At 43.9% G+C, this 18585-nt stretch overlaps 1 protein-coding gene across 1 annotated transcript in view; it reads left to right on the top strand.

The window, feature by feature from the left end:
* FASN (fatty acid synthase) overlaps positions 1–18585 on the top strand; it is a 61973-nt gene that overhangs the window by 30935 nt on the left and 12453 nt on the right. The window contains exons 12-34 of the mRNA XM_081899489.1: positions 402–496; positions 985–1119; positions 1235–1438; positions 3707–3822; positions 4520–4695; positions 5639–5830; positions 5944–6024; positions 6122–6307; positions 6956–7135; positions 7730–7933; positions 8471–8781; positions 8896–9285; positions 10664–10828; positions 11036–11154; positions 11268–11422; positions 12348–12551; positions 13682–13832; positions 14164–14342; positions 14721–14840; positions 14965–15087; positions 15470–15693; positions 17172–17370; positions 17764–17915. Coding sequence (XP_081755615.1) covers positions 402–496; positions 985–1119; positions 1235–1438; positions 3707–3822; positions 4520–4695; positions 5639–5830; positions 5944–6024; positions 6122–6307; positions 6956–7135; positions 7730–7933; positions 8471–8781; positions 8896–9285; positions 10664–10828; positions 11036–11154; positions 11268–11422; positions 12348–12551; positions 13682–13832; positions 14164–14342; positions 14721–14840; positions 14965–15087; positions 15470–15693; positions 17172–17370; positions 17764–17915 — 4061 coding nt within the window. The remainder of the gene's footprint in view (positions 1–401; positions 497–984; positions 1120–1234; positions 1439–3706; positions 3823–4519; positions 4696–5638; positions 5831–5943; positions 6025–6121; positions 6308–6955; positions 7136–7729; positions 7934–8470; positions 8782–8895; positions 9286–10663; positions 10829–11035; positions 11155–11267; positions 11423–12347; positions 12552–13681; positions 13833–14163; positions 14343–14720; positions 14841–14964; positions 15088–15469; positions 15694–17171; positions 17371–17763; positions 17916–18585) is intronic.

Below are 18585 nucleotides of genomic sequence, written 5' to 3'. Positions count from 1 at the left end.
GCTCCGGCGGGAAGGTAAATGGTGTTTCCGTGCGCTGCTCTGGTTCGCCAGAAGCAACATAGTCATGGTGGCCACATGACCCGGAAGCTGTACTCTGGCACCCTCGGCCAATAAAGCGAGGTGAGTGCCGCAACCCCAAAGTCAGTCACGAATGGACCTAATGGTCAGGGGTCCCTTTACCTTTAAGAGAGACGAAAACTGATATATTTGCCCATCCCTAAGTAGTATGCAGCTGAAATGGTTGTAAGGAATGTGTTCTAGAATGTCCAGTCTAGTTCTAGCTGGGGAATAAGACACTAGGAAATTGGGAGTTGTTTTTCCTCACTTGCTCTTAGGGAAAACTTTCTTCATGTCTACTCCTAAGAGGGCTGAACTCATCTAAAGCAATCTGTCTTTTACAGGTCTGACGTGGGAGGAGTGTAAACGTAAGTGCCCTGCCGGAGTGGTCCCTGCCTGTCACAACTCTGAAGACACTGTCACTGTTTCAGGGCCTCAGGTGAGAACTTAGTATGAACCAATACTTAAATTGCTACATGTTTAGGATATCGAATGACGTGTCCTCATCACTGGAATTTTCCCCCGGGCCAAACCTCAGGAGGTCAAGAAGAGGCACCTGATTAAATAATGTCAAATTGAATTGAGAATGAAAGCAAACTCAGCAGAGGAAATGCTATCACTTGCATCTGAAATGAAGGCTAGCAATAAAGTTAACGCTAGCAGCCTGAATCTAAAGATTTGGCCGGTAAATCCCAGTCAGAATGCAAAACTCACCTCCTTCCAGCTGCAGCCCATTTCTTGTTCTTGGAGCTCCACAGTGTTTGGAGGATTTGGGTTTATATAATGGATATTATTGCATATACACTTAGGAATGTCGGATAAGCCATGTACGAGTAAGTTATGGTTGCTTCACAGGCAGAGTCTTATTGCAGTGTACCAGGCCCTTGTAACACCTGTTCAATGCTATTTCTTTCTTGCTTTCCTAAGGACTCTGTGGCCAAATTTGTAGCCAAGCTGAAAGCAGAAGGTGTATTTGCGAAAGAGGTGCTCAGCGCAGGAGTTGCTTTCCACTCATACTATATGGCGTCCATCGCACCAGTGCTGCTTAGCGCCCTGAAGAAGGTAATGCTCCTAAATACTTTCTCACTGGGGCGGAAAGGTTGCACATGCATTGTATGGTGTGGTTCTTTTTTGCTTAAGTCTCCTGTCTCATTTTTCTTATTTTCTTTCTTTCTAGGTTATTCCCAGTCCAAAGCCACGTTCCTCCCGCTGGATCAGCACTTCCATCGCTGAATCTCAGTGGCAAAGCGATCTGGCTCAGAACTCTTCTGCTGAGTACCATGTGAATAACCTTGTCAGCCCAGTCTTGTTCCAGGAAGGCCTGAGACATATTCCAGAAGATGCTGTGGTCGTGGAGATTGCCCCACATGCCCTTCTGCAGGTATTACCTTTGGAGTTCACTCATGGCCTGAAGCTGGAGAGGCATGGGGACAAGATTCTCCTTTTTCTAGTGACCACAATGGTTTCCACTCTGGTTCCCACCACCTTCCCTCATCAGTTAATCCTAAATTTCAGTGCAGCTTTCCCTCAGGAACCTAGTAATTTAAATGTATTCATTCACCACTGTGTATATGCCAGAAACCAAGGAGAAGAAAACAGAATCCGGCAAATAGATGAATATAATGTGTGAAAAGAAAGTGGCAGGGAGGATAAATGAAATAACATCTTAGGTTGTGATCTTAACATTTGTTGTCATGATCATTAAGATTTCTTAGTTGCTTATTACCAAGGTCTCCAAGCAACTTACACTGAAAGACATAAGCAATGAAATTTTGACAAAATTAGAGGTATTTTCTGTCTTTTTGCAGGAAGTGAAAGAATTGGTGACAACAGATAGGGTCTTTTTTGTTATTGTTCCTCAGGTGTAGGACTCCTTCCCAAAAGAGATCCGAGTAGGTTTTGCTGTCAAGACCCACCCTACTGTTAGGCACAGTTAGGTGGCAACCTCAGGCAGCAGAATTTGGGTGTTCATGAAAGGGCAAAATGTCTTTGTTGCTTAGTTTGTTCTTCTTGTATTTTTGCTGCCAGGGAGGGGAAGATGTCTTCTTTTGGTGTTCAGTTGCCAAAATAACTTGACTGGCCTTCAGTACTGTACACCTTGACTTGTGGCTGTTTGCTGCTCCACCTTGGGCAATAAAATGTCGTGAGCCTTTCTCGCCTACGTTATAGTCTTAAAGCGCCAGGTAAAGGCTGTCCTATTTACCTGTGCTTAGCATAGCTGTTACGGTAGTTCTTCTGGTTCGTTGGTAACTTGTGTTTTTTGATACGATGTCAGAGAAGAATTCTCCTTTGGTAGTTTTGTTTTCTTTTAAATAAGGGATAGCAGGGATTTTAGTCCTGCAACACCTGCAGGGCCACAGGTTCCTCCTCCCAGTAGCAGTTTGTTACTGAATAGAGATGTTGGCATTGATTTGCCCAGTGCCTCTGTCTGAAAACAGCACAAGGCAGCTATATAGAATTTCATAAGAGCCTACTCCCAGCATTGCATCAAGAGCTGCCCATGTTGCTGTGGAAGGGCTGGGCTGTAGTCACTCCTTCCATTTCTTTGTGGTCATTGGAGAAAAGATGGATAGCAAGTGTCTAGCATTCTGGTCCTTCTAAATACATGTCTCCCACCAGAGTCATGCCTAGGCTATTTTGTTTGTCTTCTGATTGAGATCCTTCTGGTAAAGGGAGACTGCTAATGGAGGGATTTTATTGGAATATGAGTTCAACAATGAGGCTCACTCCCATGTAACTAAGCTTATAAATGGCAGGCTTGGAGTGCAGTCCTAAGCCTTTTTTCTTGGTCTTTAGTTCTGCTGTCACCAATAGAACTAAATCCCATGTAAACGTAGTTTGGATCAAGGCACAAGTCTTATTTTGCGGCAGGATTGAAAAGGAAAAAAGTGTCTTGGCAAAATGTATTTGTTTGGGATGCCTCTTAAAGTCCCTTGAAGCCATAGCTCATTTATGGAGAGGATTCAGTGTACTAATGTAAATGCAAAGGTTTGGTTTGTGTAACCTAAAATTATGCAACAGTTGTTAAGCTCTGATGCTCTCTTGGCTGTTTTGCATATAACTTCTTTTCCAGTTTTTCTAGTCTAGTCTGTGGTTTTCTACTATGGATTCACTGTGTAAAGCACAGCCTGTAAAACTATGCGTGTATACCAGTAGTGTTTGCTGGAGTCTAGTGTTGTTGTGTTTTTTTTAAAAAAAACTTGATTTGTGTTTTACTTTCACTGAAAGCTGGGTGTCTGTAGATTTTTCCAGGAAATGCCTCGGATTCCAAGTTCCTTGAGCCAATTCTGTTCACGGGATACTGTTGCTGGTTAAAGCGAGGTGGGAGGGAGAGGATTTCCATTGATTCTTTGTTCCCCCCTATGTTCTTCCAAAAACTGTTTTGGAACAGCGTGGGTGGTGGTGCCAAGGGCTGTAATTAGCAAAAATCACCACATTCAGCAGGAACCTCCATTGGAGAAGTCCTTTCCATTTGCAGAGGCAGAATATTATTGTTATATAAAATGGTATTTCCTTCTGGGGTTGCCAACATTTTTCTATTGTAGAGCCAGAAAAACATTTGGCCACCTTGGCTAATGGTCTGTTTTAGAAGAAGGAAGCCAGTGATTTCTTTTCTATTCTGATAACATTTTGAACTCCACCTGTCTAGGCAATCCTGAGGAGAGCTTTGAAGCCAACCTGCACCATTTTACCCTTGATGAAGAAAGAACATAAAAACAACCTGGAATTCTTCCTGACACATATTGGAAAAATCCACCTTACAGGGTAAGGAGATGAGTGAAAGCTAATGAGAAACATAGGGCAATATCCAGCTCTGCAGCTCTTCTTGCACAGCAAACTTCTGTGAGCCCAATGGAAACTTCCTGTTCCCTCCAGCCCTTTGCACACCCTCAAACTCAAATCCAGACAAGGGTTGGGGGACCCTCTGGAAGAGAGATGAAGAGCCAATGAAATTCCCATTGTGCAAGTGGAAGACATTTTTGGAATAGATTGAATTATACCGTTAGTAGTCCCCCCCCCCCCAGCTATGTTGCTACCTTAAAGCAGGATTGAATGTCATGGGGAGAAGTGCTGCAGGGCCATTTATGACACGAGCATATTAGCAAAATGAATAGTGGTTGCTTTCATTTAGGTGAATTGAAAACCTAGTGTATTTGTTTCAAAAGCTTTGTGTAGGATCCAGCTTTTATAGCGACATAAATCTCTGTGTCTCTGAAACCAGAACTTCCATTGATGCCTGAGTTCCTTGCCATGTACCAAAAGGCTGTTTTGCCGTTTGAATAGAAGGGAGAAAAAATATTGCACATTTTTAGAAGAGGCCAGGACCACAGAAAATAGTGGTTGGGGGTCCTTAGTCCCATGTTGGCTCCTAGCTCTTGGTTTGCCTTCCATTTGCTACTGTTACTATAACTTCTTACTGTTGCATGCAACTTCACAAATTCATGTTTATGTGTGTTCTTAGAATCAATGTCCTTGCGAACAATCTGTTTCCACCTGCTGAATATCCTGCACCTTTGGGGACTCCTCTTATCTCCCCTTACATTCTCTGGGACCACAGTCAGACATGGGATATCCCGAAAGCTGAAGACTTCCCAACTGGCGCTGGTGGTTCTGGATCAGCAACAGTCTACAATATTGGTGTGTACCAGCTACTTCGTTCTCCAAAAGCAGATTACAGTGGTGCCTCGCAAGACGAATGCCTCGCAAGACGGAAAACCCGCTAGACGAAAGGGTTTTTTGTTTTGGAGGTTCTTCGCAAAACGAATTTCCTATGGGCTTGCTTCGCAAGACGAAAATGTCTTGCGAGTTCCTGCGGGTTTTTTTCCTCCCCCCCCCCCTTTTCCCAAGCCGCTAAGCCGCTTATCAGCTGATCCGCTAAGCCGCTAATCCGCTAAGCAGCTAATGGGCTTGCTTCGCAAGACGAAAAAAGCGCAAGACGAAGAGACTCGCGGAACAGATTCTTTTCATCTTGCGAGGCACCACTGTATCTTAAAATGCTCAAAATGGCATTTTCAGAATTTATCTCTAGGGGAAATGTATGAACTACCATACACCTTGTATCACTTTGGGACACAGGGATGGGCAGGGGTGCCAACTTGAATAAAATATTGAGGGGGGCGAGTAAGCCCCGCCCCACATAATCAATCACATTTGAATGTTGATGCCCATCAACTGGGTGGCACCCTCAAATATTTTATTTGGGGGGCCAAAGGAACCTCAACCCCTAGGAGCTGGCTCCTATGGGGATGGGGGACCTGTGGCCCTCCATACGTTGCTGATCTATCAGCCCCTGCCAATATGACCAATGGGTAAGGGATGGTGGAAATTGTAGTAAAACAAGCTTCTAAAGGATGCTGTTGCTTTAGCAGAATTAAATTGATGATGGGAAACTAGGGAATGGGGGAAAGAGCTGCTTTCTTTTAGATGTTTGCAGCATTGAAACTTATATAGTGGTGGTGGGGAAAGTGGGAATATTTGTGCTTGGATTTTGGCAACTTGTGGGAAACAGCTTTGGAGTCTTCTTGGGCCAGAGGTTTGAAAATATGCTTTGTTCATTTATTTATTTTATCATCATTGACAGATGTGAATCCTGAATCACCTGATAATTATTTGGTGGGTCACTGCATTGATGGCAGGGTTCTGTACCCAGCCACTGGCTACTTGGTGTTGGCCTGGCGCACTCTGGCAAGATCTCTAGGGACCTCCATGGAAGAAATACCTGTCATGTTTGAAGATGTTACAATCCACCAGGCAACAATACTACCTAAGAAAGGTGAGGCTAGTCAAAATCTCTGCAGCTTAGGCAATTAACATAGTCTGGTGAACCATGTTTCTGCAGGCTATGTTTGAACTCTAATATCCTGACAATTTCTGCCTACCTTGCAGGTGCAACACAGCTAGAGGTGAGACTCATGCCAGCTTCTCAACGTTTTGAAGTGTCTGGGAATGGGAATCTGGCTGTGAGTGGTAAGTAATTGCTCCTACTACAAGTACTCTGAAGAAATCAAAGGGGTGTTGGCCTTGCCATTCACTTGCCCTTTCTTCTACATACTGTGTCTCCTAGGAAAAATCTGCCCTTTGGAAGAAACCGCTCTGAATAACTTTCGCAACCAGCATATTGATTTGGAGATCCAGCCAAACACAAGCGCAGATGTCCGTTTAACCAAGGGGGACATTTACAAAGAGCTTCGTCTGCGGGGTTATGATTACGGGCCAACATTCCAGGGACTCTTGGAATCTAGTAGTAATGGTAAGACCATGTACCTTAACTGAAAGATAGGGCTAAGGATTATTACTATTCATTTTGAATGTAAGAAGGCCCTTGTTGAATCATAGCAATGGCTCCTCCAGCATCCTGTTCTCACAGTGGCCAACCAGTTGTTTCGTAGGAAAGCTCCAAAGCTGGGAACTGAGTGCAACAGCATTCATAATGATGATGATGATGTGGGGTGCTTTTTTTCATTTGTTATTATGGTATGTATTCTTGTGCTTGCATATTGTAAAGCGCCCTGTGATCTTCGGATGAAGGGCAGTATAGAAATTTTATAACTAAATAGATAATAAAAGAATACTTGTGATTCTCAGTAACTGTTGTTGAGAAATGTAGAGCCTCCAACAGTGTAGTTAGAACATAGCCATTGTAGCTAATAGCCATCAATAGCCTTGTCCACCCTTCCATTTGTTGATAACAGATGTTCACAATTAGGCAAGCTTTTGAGAAACTGGAGATCCGTCTAGGCATTGCTTCCCCTTAGCTAGCTTGGAAAGCACAAGGACTTTGGGGGCATAGCCAGTGCAGTTGATACAGAAGACAGAGATGTGAATAGTTTCTCACTTTGTGCTGCTGTTGTCATGCCGGTGGCTGTTGTGTGCTAATTAGATTGCTTCTTGTCCCCAGGGAATGTTGGGAAGGTGTTGTGGAGCGGGAATTGGGTGACATTCCTTGACACCCTGCTGCATTTGATCATCTTGGGGGAAACAGGAAGAAGTCTGCGCTTGCCAACCAGAATCCGCTCTGTTTGCATTGATCCAAAGTTACACCAAGAACGTGCACAGAAATACAACGATGAGATTGAAGGTAATGGGCATTCCCCCCCTTTTTTAAAAAATAGGGGCTCCTTTATGGACAACGAAATTCAAAAGTATTTGTGCCGACTTAAAGCAGTAAGATGGAAGGGACGTGGGTGGCACTGTGGGTTAAACCACAGAGCCTAGGACTTGCGAACAGAAGGTCGGCGGTTCGAATCCCTGCAACGTGGTGAGCTCCCATTGCTTGGTCCCTGCTCCTGCCCACCTAGCAGTTTGAAAGCACGTCAAAGTGCAAGTAGATAAATAGGTACCACTCCAGTAGGAAGGTAAACAGCGTTTCTGTGCGCTGCTCTGGTTTCCCAGAAGCGGCTTATTCATGCTGGCCTCATGGCCCGGAAGCTGTATGCTGGCTCCCTCGGCGAATAAAGCAAGATGAGCGCCGCAACCCCAGAGTTGGTCACGACTGGACTTAATAGTCAGGGGTCCCTTTACCTTTACCTTAAAGCAGTAAGATAGATTTATGGGAGTCATAAAGCTGTTAGCAACTGGATTTTCTCTTAGACCAAATTCAGAGAAATCCTTCTTCACCTACATTTTCACTGCTTTCCCAGTGCTTTCTGCTGACTCTTGCCTTGCCTTGTAGCTTTTGATGCTGTTGTGGACCGCTGCTTTGACACCATCACAGCAGGAGCTGTCCAGATCGCTGGTCTTCACGCTAGTGTGGCTCCTCGGCGCCAGCAGGAGCAGACCCCTCCCACACTTGAGAAATTTTGCTTTGTGACGTATGTGGAGAATGGCTGCTTGTCCTCCAATGCCCAGCTTCACTCCAGCTTTGACCATTGCAAAGGTAAGAAGATTCTTATATCACTATGCTTTCTGCGTCCGGTATGAAGTAGACACCCCATCTCATTTGGCAAGGAGGTATGGAGAAGCCCCTTAGGAAACGACCTTTGGGTCCGGGTAGGCATACATGGAAGGGACGCAGGTGGCGCTGTGGGTTAAACCACAGAGCCTAAGACTTGCCCATCAGAAGGTCGGTGGTTTGCTTGGTCCCTGCTTTTGCCAACCTAGCAGTTCGAAAGCACGTCAAAGTGCAAGTAGGTAAATAGGTACCACTCCGGCGGGAAGGTACACGGCATTTCCGTGCGCAGCTCTGGTTCACATGACCCGGAAGCTGTACGCCGGCTCCCTCGGCCAATAAAGCGGGATGAGCGCCACAACGCCAGAGTCGGTCACAACTGGACCTAATGGTCAGGGGTACCTTTACCTTTACCTTTTTAGGCATACGTGGAAGTCAAATGCATCTTATGAACAAATTATAGCAAAGTCAAAAGCACCAGCAACATAAATAATTTTGTTTTCATATTCCTTCACTCCTCTACAGAGTTGATCCAGAAATTACAGAAGAAGATAGCAAAGCATGGAGTCAAGTTGGCTATTCCAGGGCTAGAGAATATAAAGACGTCTGCACAGACGGAACCTGAGCAGAAGGGCCTCCTGCACATCCTTGCTGAGATCTGTCGCCTGGAGCTGAACGGAAACCTCTACTCAGAGCTGGAACAGGTTGTGACTCGAGAGAAGCTGCATCTTCAAGAAGACCCCCTCCTCAATGGCTTGCTGGATTTTGCTGAGCTGAAGACCTGTGTGGACGTGGCACTGGAGAACATCACCAGCCGCAAGATGAAGATAGTCGAGGTGAGCTGGGGTGCAGCTCTGCAGAGAGGCAAAACTTTTCTCCGTGAGTGTGCTTTCTCCATGTGTTAATGACACACAGTGCTTTTCATTAATGGCTACTCTTTTTGTTTACAGGCCCTGGCAGGAGACGGGCACTTATACTCGCGCGTCACAAGTATCTTGAACACTCAACCCATGCTTCAACTGGACTACACTGCCACTGACAGAGCCCCAGAAATATTGGCATCCAATGAGAGCCGTTTGCAAGAACTTGGTGTTTCTACTCAGCAGTGGGACCCTGCAAGCCCTCCTTCTGGAAATCTGGCAAATGCTGATCTCCTTGTGTGCAACTGCGCACTGAACCCTTTCAGGAATCCAGCAGAGGTGCTCTCCAACATGGCGGCCACAGTGAAGGATGGTGGTTTTGTCTTACTGCACACTCTTCTGAAGGGAGAAACTCTGGGAGAAATTGTCAGCTTCCTCACATCTCCCGAGCTGAAGGAGAAACCTGGTCTCTTGACTCAGGTAATTTTATAAGCCCTTGTTATTTCTCTTCAGTTGACTCTAGATCATGCTTTGCTCAGAGCAATGAGTTTGGAGTGGTGTTTCATTTTTCACTTTCCTTTTAAAAGGATAACTATTCATTAAAAAAAATCCAGAAATAATAGTTTTAGGCAGATTTAGAACTCTCCTCTGTTGTTTAGATTATTGGTTCCTATTCTTAGGGATTGAAAAGGCATACTAATTGTATGGTATGAACTGGTATCAAGTATTTTGTTTTGGGGGAGGGGGCATTTTTATGATTAGAAAAGAAAATGAATCAGTAGAGGATTCTTGCCTTGGAAAAACAGTAAATTATTTTGTTGTTCTACTTAGGGACAATCACAATGTATTTACAATAACTAAGACTGCAATCCAAACTCCAAATCCAGCGGTTCATATTGCAGAGGACTGTCTCTCTGCTCAGCCCAAAATAATTCCACCTACCTATCCCCTCAGAGATGCCAGGGTCACTCCTCTGGCATGGAACTGCCTGCTGAAAGTGCAGGCAGGTGGAGGTACTGTTTCTGGCATTCCCACTGGCAGTAGCCTGCAGAAATCCCCAAAACGGAATTCTGTGGGTGGAAAGGGGGAGCAGCTGAGCCATCCCAGGGTTCACTGGATCATGAACTGGCCCCATTGCCATCCCTAGACTGGCATAGAACAGAGCATGGTTTTGCCTGTGGCAGTGGTTACCCTGATCTGCCACACTGCAGTGCTGCCCAGCTGGGGTTAGGATTGCTCAGTATACAACCAGCCATGTAACTGCCTACCTTAGTGATTCACAGAAGCAACAATTCCCATCCATGTACACGACTGGGGTGTGACAGACACTCACCCGGCCTCTTAAAAAATTGCAATGCTACAACAACAAGGAGAGGTAATCTCAGAAGCTGAAATGTAGCCAGGTTGCTAAGCCTAACGGCAATAGATATTGGCAAATAAAATTGAAATGTTAGGCTGCAATCCTTTACACACTTACCTGGGAGTAAGACCAGTGCAAGTCAGTGGTGCTTACTTCTGAGCAAACATCCATAGGATTGCATTGTTAGGGCTGCAAGTACCTGGTTTATAAATATACTTCCCAAACAAAAATATTAACATTCGGTATATATTTCAATATATGATCAATATCGTATCTATCTATCATCTGCTGCGTGCAGCCCCATGGAAGTCAATAATTTTTCACCAGATGCAAAGAGCAGATCAAAAAGGCAAGAACAACAGTTAAAATCAGCTCTCAACAATAGAGTGGTGATTTCCAAAATCTTTGTTTTGTGAAGCCAGCAATTGAGACAATTGTTTGTTCAAGAATCATTTTCTTGGTCCCATCTTATACATTTAAATTTTATTGTCTTGGCAGGTAGAATGGGAGGACTTACTTAGCAAGGCTGGCCTGAATTTGGTAGCTGTAAAAAGATCCTCCTTTGGCGCAACCATCTTTTTATGCCGTCGGCCAGTTCCTGCGAAGGAGCCTGTTTTCCTGCCAGTGGATGAGACTCACTACAAATGGGTGGAACCTTTGAAGGTAACAGTTTTCAATATGGGAAATAGCTGCTTTCCATTCTTGTTCCCAGGCCTTTCATCTACTTCTCAATGAAGTTATTGGCTTTTTAAAAAGTGCACTCTCTCAGTTCGAGTGAAAGAGAGAGCTGCTTTATTTTTCATACTGTGTGTTCTGGAAATCCTTCTTTTCTGTGTTAACTAATCAGCTTGCCTGGGATCTCTCCTGCAGGAAATGCTAGCAGAACCTTCTGAACATCCCGTGTGGCTAACGGCTACCAGCTGTGGTACTTCAGGAATTGTTGGCATGGTGAATTGCCTGCGCCAAGAGCCCGGGGGCAACAGGATCAGGTACCAAAATTCAGCATCCAGTGACAGCATTCAATTTCTGTCGCTGCTTATGAACATCTGATAGAAATGTACGTGAACTAACACTTAGATTAAGTGTGTGCTTTACTTCCTAGGTGCCTTTTTGTTTCCAACCTGGACTCTTCTTCTCCTAAACCCTCCACCACCCCTTCTACCAAGCAGATGCAAACGATTCTGCAGAATGACCTGGTGATGAATGTTTATCGTGATGGGAAGTGGGGCTCTTTCAGACATCTCCAGCTAAAACAAGGTGATTCTTATTGTCATGGACAGTGAGCCTGTAGCAATATTTATTTCCACAACACCATAGGTAGCCAACACGGTGCCTTCCAGATGTTGTTGGACTGCAACTTACATGAGCCTGAGCCAAAGCGGCTGATGGCCAGGAATGATGGGAGCTGTAGTCTTCCAGTCTGGAGATCACCATGCTTGCTACTCCTGCCATAAGGTCTGGAAAACAAAAAGTAAGAAGACACTCCTTGGCCCAGTCTCTTTCCTTAGTATTCGTTCTTCTGGGACATGATCATCCTGATTCTGTGAAATAACACATGCCCTCTTGAACATTTGGCATCTGTTCAGCAAGTGGTATGACTTCTTTTCCAACTGTGATTACAGCACATGGTCGATGACACGTGACACTATTGTTAAAACATCTGCACTGACTGCCCATCTACTACCAAACCAGGTTCAAGGTCCTTGTGTTAATTTACAAAGCCCTGAACAATTTAGGCTGGGAGTACCTTGGGGACTGCGTAAATCCTTATATACCAGCTTAGTCACTGGGATCATCTGTAGGAGGGTAATTAGTTGCCTCCTGCATATTTGACACCAACACAAAGTAGAGCTTTTAGTGTCATAAGCTTAGTCCTGTAAAAAGCTCTGCCAGCAGAGATTTAGCAGGCACCTTCTTTTTCAACCTTTAAATCTCTGCTGAAAACTTTTCTGTGCCGCCAGGCTTGTGTCAGCAATTAAAAATACGCCTTTCCATAATGGTTAGTGGGTGGTCTCTGATATTAAATGTTTCTGTGTTTGTCTTATATGTAGATATTGTAAACTGCTTTGATATTTTTCATGATATAGTGGTATATAAAGATTACTACAAATTAACAAGCAAACACACTTTTATTTGCAACAATGGAAGAATGCTGACTGCTCTGTCTCCTGTTCTGCCACAGCTCAACCTCAAGAGCTGACTGAATATGCATTTGTGAATGTATTGACACGTGGGGATCTTTCCTCACTTCGTTGGATCGCTTCTCCGCTTCGCCACTTCCACACAACCAATCCCAATGTCCAGCTCTGCAAAGTCTATTATGCATCTCTCAATTTCCGTGACATTATGTTGGCTACAGGAAAACTCTCCCCGGATGCCATTCCAGGTGAGCTGGGGGGGAATTTTTCTTTCAAGAGAGACCTCACCATATTTTGACATTGTGAGTGACACACTGTCTATAAGCCATTTTGGGGGCTTCATGCAAGTGTGTTATCAAAAAATAAGGGGCACCATGTCTAAAAACAGGCACAAATACACAGGGGAGTGCTCAGAGCTCCGCAGTCATGATTTGCATGCAGAAAGTCTGCGGTACAATCCCCCAGCTTCTTCATCCAGGTAGCGATTGTTAGGAAAAATCTTCTGCCTAAGAAGCATTCCCAGTTACAGTCAGTACAGGGCTAAATGGTCTGATGGCCTGACTTACAGCAGAGTCACATGGCAAACATCTCCTGAGACTGATTTCCCTATGCACAATGAACTCCTGTGCCCTAGGCCAAATGGTCTTTCCTCTCCTCACTTCAATTGTGTTTTCGTCATTCATAGCACTGGATTAACTCTCTTGCATCACTTAGTATAATTAATTTAATGCAACAATGAAGGAAAGCTCCTTGAGCAATATATATATATATATATATATATATATATATATATATGCATGCAGAGCTTATTGGTATTAGCAAGTTCCTATTCTTGCTTTTCAAGGGACACAGGTGACGCTGTGGGTTAAACCACAGAGCTTAGGACTTGCCAATCGGAAGGTCGGTGGTTCAAATCCCCGCGACGGGGTGAGCTCCCGATGCTTGGTCCCAGCTCCTGCCCACCTAGCAGTTCGAAAGCATGTCAGAGTGCAAGTAGATAAATAGGTATCCCTCCGGTGGGAAGGTAAACGGTGTTTCCGTGTGCTGCTCTGGTTCGCCAGAAGCGGTTTAGTCACGCTGGCCACATGACCCGGAAGCTGTACGCCGGCTCCCTCGGCCAATAAAGCGAGATGAGCACCACAACATGAGGGTCGGCCATGACTGGACTTAATGGTCAGGGATCCCTTTACCTATTCTTGCTTTTGAGAGTAAATCAAGAAATGTAACAACATTGGTTACTGATTTGGAGAGGGAAGGGGCAAAAATGTTAAAAGCATCTGGTTGCTGCCACGTTCCAAACTAGACATCAGGCGTTACCTTTTTCCACGTGTTACACTTTATTGGAGTAGCTTCATGGGATCATTCCATTCTTTTTCAGGAAACTGGACATTGCAGCAATGCATGTTGGGAATGGAATTCTCAGGACTTGACCCTGCAGGGAAAAAAGTGATGGGATTGCTACCAGCTAAAGGACTGGCTACAGTGGTCGACTCTGACAAGAGGTTTCTGTGGGAGGTTCCACAAAACTGGTAGGCTAGTTTACATTTTCTTTCTTGTGGGGGCTAGGTAACATACACTCTGTCTGATCTGAAGACCTTTTAAAAGCAAACTGGGATTTAATGTAAATAATGCATCGTTAGCAACAGAACTATCTTGTGGTGGTTGGGTTTTTTTTAGTAGTATAACTGTTTTGAATTCATTGGCTAGTACTCTATGACAGAGATGCTGTTAGACTGCAACTCCCATTAGTCTTGCGTGTTCACCCTCCCTCTTCCCTCTGTAAAAAGAGTTGTGAGAGATGATAACTGGCTAAGAAAATATATGTTGATACCTGAGAAAGGCCTCTTTCCTTTTCTTCAGGACTCTAGAAGAGGCAGCCTCTGTTCCTGTGGTATATGCTACTGCTTACTATTCCTTGGTGGTTCGGGGCGGCATGAAGAAGGGCGAGACTGTGCTCATTCATTCTGGCTCAGGTGGTGTGGGCCAAGCAGCCATTGCTATTGCCCTCAGCATGGGCTGCCGTGTCTTTACTACTGTGGGTAAGTAGAGACACTCTTTTTCTAGTCACCCTATTGTCCTTGTTTTGTGGCCTTACTGATCATTCTGACACTCAATTGGAACAAGGCATTCATGTTTGGAGGTAGTTTATTTTATATTTTTTGAAGCAGTATTTTAAGAGTGTATGCATCACAAGTATGCCTATGTTTAATTCCACAGAGATAAACATGGAGGGAGTGATTAAGAAATTTTTTCCTGGTTATTTCATTCTTTTTTGTGGGGGGCAGTGAATTCTTGAATCTCTTCAGGAAGCATTAAACAATCAGCTCTATTCCTCTTTAGTGTGGGCCTCTACAAAAGAAAGTTGCCCGCAAGGGACTGGAGCTTACTAAAACAAAACGCTTATTGTCTGATTTCAGGCTCTAAAGAGAAACGTGAATATCTCCAAAAAAGATTCCCACAACTTGATGCGAATAGCTTTGCCAGCTCTAGAAATACCTCATTCGAGCAACATGTCCTGAAAACCACCAAGGGTAGAGGTAATATAGCCTTTTCCAAGGCTTAAGATTTAATTAGAAATTGGGTGTGTGGATTATTTAGTAGGAAGACAGGGCAGCATGAATCCTGTGCAGTGCTGGAATGTTATATTGTTCCTATTTGCAGGTGTCGACTTGGTATTGAACTCCTTATCAGAAGAGAAGCTCCAGGCCAGTCTGCGTTGCCTTGCTCAACATGGACGCTTCTTGGAAATAGGCAAATACGACCTGTCCAACAACACACCGCTTGGTAAGATTTCACTCAGATTTTTATTTTATGAGTATGGTCATTCAGAGAAACAAAACCACGCTACTCTTCAGTGGCCCCCAAACCACTTCCTGAGCTAGCTTTCTCCCTAAACATCTTGTTCCTAGCATCATAATAGCATGATGCGTGTCTCTAATACATTTTGCAATGAATCTGTGTGGGTGGTGTTTCTGTGGAACTGGCCTCTCTTAAGCCTTGCTCATGTAATCCAGTAGTTCTTACTCCCAAAAAATAGCAGTTTCGTTTCAAAGGCTTCTGTTTCTGTTTGTGCCACTGGTATGTGAATTGTTTTTAATATTCAAATGGAATTTGATGGTTGTGAAGACCATATGTAAAGCCCATAAACCTGTGTTGCTCCCCGTAGGAATGGCCCTTTTCTTGAAGAACGTGGCTTTCCATGGGATCCTTTTAGATGCCATTTTTGAGGAGGGAAACAAAGACTGGGAAATAGTGTCCGACTTGCTGACGAAGGGCATAAGAGACGGTGTGGTGAAACCTCTACGAACCACTGCCTTCAACAGAGAAGAGGTAGAAGCTGCCTTCAGATACATGGCACAAGGAAAACACATTGGAAAAGTTGTGATCAAGGTATGGTTGGTAGATCTAAAGACTGCATTTGTGACCCAAGTGTATGCAAACTGTGCTGATCAGTTATGAGTGGTGATAGTAAGGCCTAGGAGTGAGAGAGGGAAATTCAATGAGAGGTGGCGTTAACACTATTTATTATTTTTTTTATTAAATTTGTATACCACCCTATATTCACAGGTCTTATCTTAGGGTGGTTACAACATAAAATCAAAATATAAAGACACAAAATACATAATAACAACAACCACAACAACCCAATAACACACACCCCCTCCTCCCCAGCTTATTTTAAAAGGGCTTTGGATGTTAATCAGCCAAAGGCCTGGTTAAAGAGGGAATGTTTTTGCCTGGCGCCTTTTTCTGGAGGCAGCTAACAATTTTTAAAAATCCACAGAAATATTCAAACGAGATAACAAAAGTTTGTGTTAAAACTCCAGAGAGAAATAAGATTTTAAAAAAGACATGTAAATGAAATTTAAAATGCAGATTAAAACACAGAGCAGTTGAAAACAAATTGGCTCAGAAGGCCAAAGGCCTGTTTAAATGAAGAATCTTTTTCCTGCCAGTGGAAGATCATTAACTAGTGAGCTGGTTGAGCCTTACTACCAGGGCACCTCAAAAGTGTGGATTAAGTTTATTCTGATTTAGCTGGAGCTGCATCTGTTGGCACCTTTATTGGTGATATATCGGACTCAGTATAGGACCCACTGTGGGGAATATGTGAGCAGCTCTAACCCTAACACTTTGAAGAGGGATTGTTGTTCTCACTGAAACTCAGTGCATTTTTTCTAAAGAAAATGTTTAGGGTTGTTCTCATTTTCCTACTCATATTGAAATACTGGCCCTCAATGAGGCCAAACTTAGATTCACAAAATGTTTAGGGGTATGCATACCCCTGCGTCCTCTCAGTAAAAAACAAAACAAAACACTGCTGAAACTTAACACGATGTGGGGAGGGGACAGAAATCTGAGGATGTCCCTGCTTTTCACTAGACAGAGCTATTCAACCCTTGCCTTTTCCCACCTTCTGCTTGGCCCAAAGGGGATTGCATGACTAGCTAAACCCAGGGGTCAGCAAACTTTTTCAGCAGGGGGCCGGTCCACTGTCCCTCAGACCTTGTGGGGGGCCGGACTATATTTTGGAAAAAATTTGAACAAATTCCTATGCGCCACAAATAACCCAGAGATGCATTTTAAATAAAAGGACACATTTTACTCATATAAAAACACGCTGATTCCTGGACCGTCCATGGGCCAGAGTTAGAAGGCGATTGGGCCGGATCCGGCCCCCAGGCCTTAGTTTGCCTACCCATGAGCTAAAGCATTTAGCACATGCGCCTACTTTATTTATCATTTGCTTCTTGCATGGGATATCCTTTGCCAGCAGAGCATAAACCAAGGCTATAAAAACAAAGAGCATGCTTCAGTTTTTCTGTAGATTATTGTTTTTCATGAACTGTCTGCGCTATCATTTGCAGGTCCATGAAGAAGAGGAATGTTCCACAAAGGAAGCTAAGCAAACCCAGCTCTCTGCCATATCCAGGACTTCTTGCCCACCAAATAAGACGTACATTATCACAGGAGGCCTTGGGGGATTTGGGCTGGAGTTGGCTCAGTGGCTGATTGAAAGAGGAGCAAAGAAGCTTGTGCTAACATCTCGTTCCGGCATCCGAACTGGTGAGTTGATAATGAAAAGCATTTGAAAGGAAAGATTTGAGTTTGCGAGCAGTAGTCAAGAAATTGGGTCAGTTCATGATGTTGAAGAACAATGGTTGCAGGCTTTTTTTAATAAAAAAGGTGGGGAAATTATGTGGGGTGAGATTGGGGAGAGAACCTGAAATGGAGTTGTGAAGCATCTAGGTTTAGCATAAGAAATTCACAATATATATAGGAGCAAAGGCACTTGTTCATCTTTAAACAAAAGACAACGATTAATCCCATTATTAAGAAAGAAGGGGAAAATACTGACTGGAAAGTGAAGCAATGCGAGACTTCTGAGAAGAATAATTGCAATGAGAAGTATATCCATTTGCCCAGTGATTCTCATTTCTAGATTTTCACGATTTGCAGGTTATCAGGCTAAGCGTGTCCAAGAATGGAAACAGTTGGGTGTCCAAGTTCTTGTGTCAACCAGTGATGTCGGGACTCTTGAAGGGGCACAACACTTAATACAAGAAGCTTCTCAGCTTGGACCAGTTGGGGGCATCTTCAACTTGGCTATGGTGAGTGGCTCAAGATCAACATGGCTGTGGTAGCTTCTTATCTGCTGTTTGTTTTGGCTGGGCCACGTTAACAGGCAACAATTCTGATTAGCTTTCTTCTGCAGTGTGTTCTGGAAAGATCTAGACTCTAGAACAACCTTCCTGGTGGTCTCCAGATATCATTGGATTCCAGCTCCCATTAAGCCCAGCCAGCATAGCCTGTGGTTAGGGCTGTTACAGTCTAAAACATCTGAAGGGCACCAGGTTGGGGAATGCTGGTCGTGAAGACAGAAAACTATCGCTCCATTGCTCCACGTTTGTTGTTGTTTAGTCAAAAGAGGAAAGTCATACTGAGGTACTAGGGTTATGCTTATGAGATAGGAGAAGCAGCAGCCACCAAATGGAATGTTACCCTTCATTTTGTAGTCAGCAGAAAAACTTGAAGGGCAGGGGTGACGTTTCCTAGTAAATTTGAGGAGGGGCATGTTCTATTAGTTGTTAATGTTGTAAAAGAAGCAATGCATGAGGAGAACTTATCTGACCCTCATCAGGAAGAATCACTAATTTATATTTCAAAAATATCTTAGCTAGACTTGACTTTAAATGTATGCTTGTATTTTTTAAAAAAATATATAAAGAGCACACACTGGAGGGCAAATATTGTGTGAGAGTTTAACCATACCATCCCTAG

This window comes from Podarcis melisellensis, assembly GCF_964234715.1.
Source record: "Podarcis melisellensis genome assembly, chromosome: 2".
Lineage (NCBI taxonomy): Eukaryota > Metazoa > Chordata > Lepidosauria > Squamata > Lacertidae > Podarcis > Podarcis melisellensis.
Note: the sequence above shows the minus strand (reverse complement) of the source record. Positions and strands in the feature narration are given on the sequence as shown.